General features: G+C 37.8%; 1 protein-coding gene across 2 annotated transcripts in view; it reads right to left on the bottom strand.

The window, feature by feature from the left end:
• Window positions 1-8,856, bottom strand: part of LOC106472467 (transcription initiation factor IIA subunit 1-like) — a 29,431-nt gene that overhangs the window by 1,277 nt on the left and 19,298 nt on the right. For both annotated transcript variants that reach the window (XM_013933119.2, XM_013933120.2), the window contains exon 9: window positions 3,344-3,433. In XM_013933119.2, the coding sequence (XP_013788573.1) occupies window positions 3,344-3,433 (90 nt within the window). The remainder of the gene's footprint in view (window positions 1-3,343; window positions 3,434-8,856) is intronic.

Below are 8,856 nucleotides of genomic sequence, written 5' to 3'. Positions count from 1 at the left end.
CAACAGAATACTGAACTCATGTGATAAAGATGGCTCATGAATCAATTGTGGGAAGACACCTAGGGACAAAGAAAACAGAAGACAGAATCACCAGTGACTTCCATTGGCTGGGAGTAGATTCGGCAGATCATGCAACATCTGTCAAAGGACAATACCTAGAGGGAAGGTAGCCAAAGTGTCATTGGGGGAGATACCTCTCATAGAAGAGATGTTCAGCAGAGTAGCTGTGGACTTGATCAGGCCACTAGAACCCATTTCTGACAAGGGCAACCAGTATGTGTAGTAGTTGACTATATGACACATTATCCAGAAGATATAGCACTGGCAAAGATAGAGACAAGAGAGAGTAGCAGAAGCCCTCCTGGAGGTATTTTGCAGAGTAGGCTTTCCGAGAGAAATCATGAGTAACAGAGGGACCCAGTTTCCTTAAGAATTGATGCAGGAAGTGTGCAGACTCACTAGTACTTGGCAGCCCTTTACCACCCCATACAATCCTAGATGTAATGGACTTTGTGAGAGAGAGACAATGGAGTTTTACAGAGCATGCTAAATAAGATGTGCCAAAAGAGACATCATGACTGGGACAGGTACTTGCAGGTAGTATTATTTGCTTATCGAGAAGTCCCACAAGCATTTACAGGATTTTCACCCTTCGAGTTACTATATCGAAGAATGGTACGAAGTCTGATGCAAATATTGAAAGAGCTATGGACAGGAGAAGAAGAGTCAGAAGTAAGGAACACATACCAGTATGCATTAGGCCTCAGAAACCAACTAGAGGCGACCTGTTAACTGACTTGACAGAGCTTGTATGCAGCTCAAGGCAGTCAGAAGCATTTCTATGACAAGAAGGCCAAGGATTGACATTTCAAGGTTGGTCAAATGGTCATAGTTCTGCTGCCCACAGAACACAACAAACTCACCCTGCAGTGGAAAGGACCTTTTGAAGTACAGGATGTACTCAACAGAATGGACTACAAAGTGAATGTGAATGGGAAGACCAAGATCTACCATGCCAATCTGTTGAAGATGTATTTTGGGAGAGAAGACCTAATGAGTACAGCTAATGAAACAGAGATGGGTGTAGCAGATGTGGCCATCATAGATGCAGAACCAGAAGACAGCAATTTTGTCTTCGATGATGAGGACCTACTAAACCTAAGACCACTGGGTGGAGATGAGACATAAAAAGATGTCAACATTAGTTAAGAACTGACTGGCAAGCAGAAAAAAGAGCTACGAGACATACTGTGCAGATATCTCCATGAACAGACCAGGAAAAACAGACCTTGTGCAACACAAGACCAAGACCACAGCCAGGGATAAAGTAGGAACTTGAGGCAATGTTGGAAACTGGAATCATCGAGCCTTCAAATTCAGCCTACAGTTCACCTGTTGTAGTCATGAAGAAGAGAGATTGCTTCTGCATAGACTTCCACAAGCCAAATCTCGTGACAAAGTTTGACTCCAAACCTATGGACAACCGAGAAGCTATCATGGCAAAACTAAATGGGGCCAGTTTCTTTTCAATGATCGACCTCAGTAGAGGTTATTGGTAGATCCTAGTGGAGAGGGGGTCTAAAGAGAAAACAGCATTTGTTACACCAGATGGATGTTACCAATTTAAGAGGATGCCATTGAGTTAGTCAACTCAGCAGCAACATTCAGCCACATGATGAGCAGGATGTTGTGCCACACCACCAACATTGAGCACTATGTGGATGACATTCTGATACACACTGCAAAATGGGAAGAACATCTGAAGAGACTTAGACAATTGTTCCAGCGAGTGAGGGTAACAGGCCTCACCATTAAGCCATCCAAGTGATATATCAGACATTCTATACAGGAGTTTGTTGGAAACAAGGTGGGGGACCAACAGACAGCCATGAAAAAGAAGGTAATCCACATACAACATACACCAGCTCCAACGACCAAGCAGTAAGTCAGATCCTTCCTGGGGTTGATGAGATACTACATGAAATTCATTCCAAATTATGCTGAAGTTACTGCACCATTGACTGATCTGACCAAGAAAGGCTTGCCCAACAACATGAAGTGGGAACAACCACACGAGGTGGCATTCCAAAAATTAAAGAACATATTAGAAAGTTTGCCAATTCTTAGAATGCCAGACTTCAACAAACCATTCATTGCTCAGGCTGATGCTTCAGACATTGGAATTGGGGCAGTACTCTTACAAGAACACGAATACGTACTGTTTCCGGTAATATATATATACACATACATATGTAAAAAGCTATTAAGTACTGAGAAGAACCACTCCATGATTGAACGAGAGTGCCTGGCTATCATATTTGCCATTTGGAAGTTCCAGAACTATCTATACGGGAAGGAATTCATCATCCAGACAGACCATCAACCACTTGAATACATTCAGAGGTGCAAAATTGACAGTGTGAGGATAATGAGGCTGGCGTTGTACCTTCAGAACTACAGGTACAGCATTGAAACCATCAAAGGAATTACAAATGTTTGTGCAAACTGTATGGGTAGACTTTATGAGTGATCTGAAAACAGTCTTTGTATATAGTGAAAAAAATATCATAAATATTTCTCTTAAAGAGGGGCTTATTGTCAGATATAAAAGACTGTTTATGTAGGTAGTATTATAAATTAATATATTTTGTATTTGTAATTTATTGATGTCTAGGCTATGGAGATTTCTAGAAGGCCTAAGTAATAGAAGTAAAAATAGCTGGGACCAGATGAGTAGAAACACAGTAAAAGTAAAGTCAGGTGAAATAAAAGTTTAGTCAGAGAAAAGTTAGAAAATGTAAAGTTAATTGTCGTGGCATGAATGGCCTAATGGTTGATATGTTAGGGTGAGATTAACAGTTTGAAAGAGATAAGGAGAATAATTTATCTTGTCAAAGTATGTCTTAAACTAACTGAATCTGCCTGTGTGGACTTTGATAAAAGATAGATGATTATTGGAAGTTCAGGATACAACTGCAGTAACTCACGCAACAGAGTAAGTGAATTATACACATATACTATTGCAATTAAAATAGACTGTCTAACATACATATATATCAATAGAAAAAACTAGCTACACAATGTGTTGAAGGACAGGACTGTCAAACATACACATATATCAGGAGAAAAACTAGCTACACAATGTGTTGAAGGACAGGGTTGTCTAACATACAAACATATCAGGAAAAAAAAACTAGTTTCACAACATTTCTTTAACAGAGAACATCTGACAATAAGAACTAATATGTTTTCAGCTAGCATATGCCTAACATAGCTCAGAACAAATATACATAAATATTTTAATGTATACTAAAAATAGAAGGTACTATTTTAGACTGCATACCTTATCAAATTGGCATACAACAACATTGTCTGTTTCAAATAATTCTGATGGATCTTCATCACTTACATCATCTTCGGAATTTAGAGGTTCCTAAAAAATATGGCAATTAAACTTTTTTCAAACCTTAAAACAAACTCTCATATCTAATCAAACAGTCATATTGAGTCCATATAACAAGTCCACAATTTTCAAATACAGAACTAGGAAACCAAATGATGTTCTATAAATCAGTGAAATGGAATATTTTTGTTTTACAATCATGAAGTAAAACTTAAAGTGTATGATAATTGTAAAAACTTTTCTTTTGTTTCACATCCCAGTTTATTGATAATTATTATTTTAAAGAGTTGTTAACAATTAGCAAGGTTCCTATTTTAATTAGTTAACAATGTTTCCCAAACCACTATAAACTGAAAAAACCTAATTCTACATTACAATCCTCACAGCCCATTAAGAAACATTGTACTTATAACACAATGATCAATCTATGTGAATACAATTTTTCATCTCTGTGATACACATAGAGAAGTTTTAATTTTGAAATATATAACACTAACTTTTACTTTATTTGGACTACACATCCTACATAAAACATGAATGGCACCTTACATGACACATGGGTTGAATGGCCATTGATAATATAGAATTTCTGACTAAAAGCAGGGCACCACATGGGTTGAACATCTAACTAAAAGGAGGGCACCCAGTCAGTAAAATACTTTTTCAGAATGTCATCATTAAAAGTCACTCATAAAAGGAAGTACAGTTCCTGTTGAACATCACATTGAGGTTCAAACCTTCAAACTTATGACCTGCAGCTTGGCATGCTAGCCACTAGTCCATGTCTGCACCCAGCTGGTTGATAAACCATCATCCAAAACAAGGAAGTACTTATTTCTAACTGTGATGCAATGTTTCAGGAGTTGCATCTTTTCCTTACAGATGAGAACATATCCATAGTTCTTCCTATTCATTGCTTTTTAACATCCACATTCTCATCAAAGTGAATGAAGAAGTTAATGATGATACTGCCAAATGCACAAACTCTTTCTTAAAATATGAGTGAAATATTACATCTAAAAGGACAAAATTGAATTATGGATTTCCAAGAACAATGCCTAATGTAAGGTGTCTAAATTAACATTATGGAGCTATGGATTTTCTAGATTTTTAAAGCAGAAACTAGATACTAGATAGTTTGTTTAATTTTTAAGCACAAAGCTACACAAAGGTCTGTTTATGCTGTGCTCACCAGGGGTATTAAAACCTGTTTATAGTATTATAAGCCTTCAGAATTACTGATGGATGTGACAATCAGATATTAATCTTTATCATAGTTCACTTCCCTTCACTTTGTCCCTTAACCCTTGGGGTCGTTGGGGTACCACTGACGACTTTGCAACCAGCTCTCTCCATCTTTCCCAGTTTTCCACCACCCTCTGGGAGTTGATGAACTCCAGGCCTGTCCACTCTTTGATATTGTCTTCCCACCTCTTCTTTTCCCTCTCACAGTGCCTTGCAAGATGGTCTTTACCAAGCCAGATGACCGTGAGACATGACCATACCACTTCAGTTTGCATTTTTCGACAGTGGTCAAGAGATCTTCGTATAGTCCAATAGCTTGTTGGATTTTGTTGCAGACCTCTTCGTTGGTAACACTGTCTATATATGAGATGCGCAAGACCTTTCTGTAGCAACTCATTGCCATGGCCTGTATTCTTCTTTTTAGATTTGCCGGGAGGGTCCATGTTTCACAAGGATACAGAAATATTAATATGACAAGGGAGTGCAACAACCTAATTTTGGAACTAAGAGTGATGTGATGTTGTTGTCAGTCTATATTGGCTTCAACCTTGCCAGTGCTGTTGTTGTCTGTGCAATCCTGGAAAGTATCTCAAGCTTGGAACCCTCATCTGTGATAACTGATCCCAAGTATTTGAAACTTTTTACTGTTTCAACTCTTTGTCCATGTACATTGATCTCAATGCTGATGCCGTTGGTCATCAGTTTAGTCTTCTCGGCACTGATTTCCATACGGTAAGCTATATATGTTTTTCACCAAGCTGGATAGTTCTTGCTCTTCTCCTGCTAAGCCATCAATGTCATCTGCGAAACAAAGGTTGATCATTGGCCCTACTCCAATACTGACAGTGCCTGCATGATCTTCCAAGACATCAGTCATAATCCTTTCTAGAAAGATGTTAAAGAGGGTGGATGAGAGTAGGTATCCTTGTCAAATTCCAATCAGTCCCCTAAGTTGCCATTTATGAAGACTGCACTCATGGCCTTGTCATAAAGATTTTCAATGACTCAAACAAGATTGGCACCAATGTTGTACTTCCTCATGGTTGCCCATAAGGCTGCACGCCATACCCTGTCAAAGGCCTTCTTGAAGTCTATAAAGACATCATAAAGGTCTTGTTGATGTTGGAGATGTTTCTCACAAAGGACCCTGGGATTGAAAACCTGTTCTGTGATGCTTCATCCTACTCAAAACCCCACCTGTTCTTCAGCAATGATCTTTTCCCACTTAGAGCTTGAGTCTGTTTAATATGATCTTTCCCATGACTTTACTCAGGTGACTGATGAGGCTGATCGTTCAGTAGTTTTTGGCACAGCAGTAGGTTGCCTTTCTTGGAAAGCATGATGACCATAGACTGGGTCCAAGGGATGGACCATTCCCCTGTCTGCCAGATCTTATTACATAATTAGTAACCTATATAATCACCCAAGTGAAATTATTCACTAGCACCTTCTAATAACTACTTTTTATCCTACATTTCAGATGCTAATCTGCAGAACCTGAAGAAAGTGTATTAACAACAAGATTAGCTCTATCCTAACACAAAACAAAATACTTATCTTGATATATAGCTACAATTACAGACGACACAACTTTATGTCTACCAGAAGAAGAAAAGGAATTATTTAGAATAAAGTCAGCAGTCCAGAAAGTTAAGAAAGGTAAACTCCACTACAATACCACCCTATTATAAAAAAACTATCCTCAGAAACTTGAAAGAAAACACCATGACAATGCTTTCAGTAAACAAAGAGATTGCCGCTGTAATCACAGACAAAGAAGATTATTTTAACAAACTCAAAACTCTACATGAAGATGGCCACTGCATGATGCTCAAGTCTAATCCAACCACTAACACATAGAAGGAAACCAACCAATTCTTCAAGAAACATGAGAAAGAACTTGGAACTAAAAAATGTAAACAACTTACAGTATACAACAATACCACCACACACGTCTGTGGAGTATAAAGTTCACAAACAAGATTACCTCTTCGGCAATAGTTAATTGCAGAGGTTTACCATACCACTTCACTTCTGGTACATATAATACCACTATTAACATCCCAAACCACTTTGTAAAAATTATAAATGCAACCAAGATAACCTCAAATGACATGATGACCAGCTTTGATGTATCCAATTTCTTCACTAAAATGTTACATCAATATCTTGAAAATGAAAGAACACTAAACTGACAATTCACAACCTAAACTAAAGATTAGAATGTCACAGTTCTGCCACTGATTCCCTCTTTGATCTTGGTATTGTTATTATGTTAGTTACTGTAGAAGACTGACATTGTTTGATCAGAGGTGGCTCCCCAGTGGTAAGTATGTGGACTTATAATGCTAAAAACTGGGTTTCAATACCCATGGTGGGCACAGCACAGATAGCCTGTTGTGTAGCATTGTGATTAACTACAGAAAAATGTCACTAGTGAATGGGTATGGAAACATGAGAGGTTACATGCTACATCTGCAAGTTTTAGTTGTTACAGGTGTCTCCATAATTTGGTATGAGTAGAAGAAAGAGATTATCTTACAGAGTCTGCATTCCTTTGTGTTTGTTTCAAGAGAATATGACTAAATAGAAAAATATGACGGCCACCCCGAGCCTTCAAATTTCGACCGGTTTTCCATAGTAGTTCACATTGTGTTGTTGATGTTCACATATCAAGTTGCTTCACCTGAAAGTCGTGGCTCCTACTACATCATGCTCCAAGTTTAAAGCTGATTTATAAATGTTTAGAATCAAACAAATCTTTACAAACAAAAATACCCTTCCAAACTTTACCATTTTGACATGTTTTCTAAAGTAGAGGGTTCAGTTGTTACTGTTTAGCTATTGTTTTTGAAACTGGACAAGTTTTCTGAAGTAGAGGGTTCAGTTGTTACTGTTCAGCTATTGTTTTTGAAACTGGACACGTTTTCTCAAGTAGGGGGTTCAGTTGTTACTGTTTAGCTATTGTTGTTGATACTGGACACGTTTTCTCAAGTAGAGGGTTCAGTTGTTACTGTTCAGCTATTGTTGTTGATACTGGACACTTTTTTTCTCAATTAGAGGGTTCAGTTGTTATTGTTTGTCTATATTGTTGTCGATACTGGACACATGTTTTACTATGTAAACGTTTGAGTTGTTACTGTTTAGCTATTGTTTTTGAAACTGGAAACGTTTTCTCAAGTAGAGGGTAATTTCAATGCACATGTTTTTTTTTAACATATAAATACACTTCTTACGTTGTCCTATGGAACTGACTCGTGGAAGATGTAGCTCTAGAATAGTATTTATTTAGGAGAAATCCTGTCTCAAACTTTGGTTGTGTAGCATTGTACATCGCTACCTTAAACTAGGACATACATGATTTATTAAAAGCTTAACAAACATCTGTAAAACTTTTCATGTTAGAAATGAATTACTGGTGCAACGATCTAAGTGTGACGTAAAACGTAAAGCTGCGCCTATTGACTTTTAAATAGCGATAATTCCCATGGCAGTCTATCACCATGGCTACACAACGATCCATCTTCCTGGCTACATAGCAATCTGTCATCATAGATATATGGAATCCTGTCACTGTGGATACACGGCAACCTATCATCATGGGTACTCAGCACCATGTCTTTATGGATTCATGGCAATCTGTCATCACCATGGGTACATGACAATCTGTCAACATGAATACAAAACAATCTGTATACATAAATACTCATCAACCTGTCGCCATGGATATTCAGTAAACTGTTATCATGACTACTCAGCAACCTGTCTTCATGGATACAGGGTAATATTTCACCATGGTTATAAGATAATCTATCAACGAATACACAGCAATCTGTCACCATGGATACATTGTAATCTGTTATCACAAATACACACAACCTATCATCACTGATACAAGACAGTCTATTACCATAGGTACACAACAACCTGACTTTAACAGTTGTAGGCTTATCTTAGCTTCTGATTGTTAAACTTAGCTGAAGTTCAGTAACACAAAATGTCCGTAATCTCAGTGTCGGTGAACATGGCGAGGACAAATTTTAACGCTACTGTGTGTCATGTGATCAAATACTTTACCTTTATGGATATCATGAGAATACATCTGCACCACCACATGTCACGTGATCAAAGTTTAACTTTGTTTTGCTTCACTTAGCATTGTTGTATGTCATGTGATTAAAACTTAGCATCACTTTACTGTGCTAAGC

The sequence above is a fragment of the Limulus polyphemus genome, unplaced genomic scaffold (assembly GCF_000517525.1).
Source record: "Limulus polyphemus unplaced genomic scaffold, Limulus_polyphemus-2.1.2 Scaffold5354, whole genome shotgun sequence".
NCBI classification, from domain to species: Eukaryota; Metazoa; Arthropoda; class Merostomata; order Xiphosura; family Limulidae; genus Limulus; species Limulus polyphemus.
This window is presented reverse-complemented; position numbering and strand designations above follow the sequence as displayed.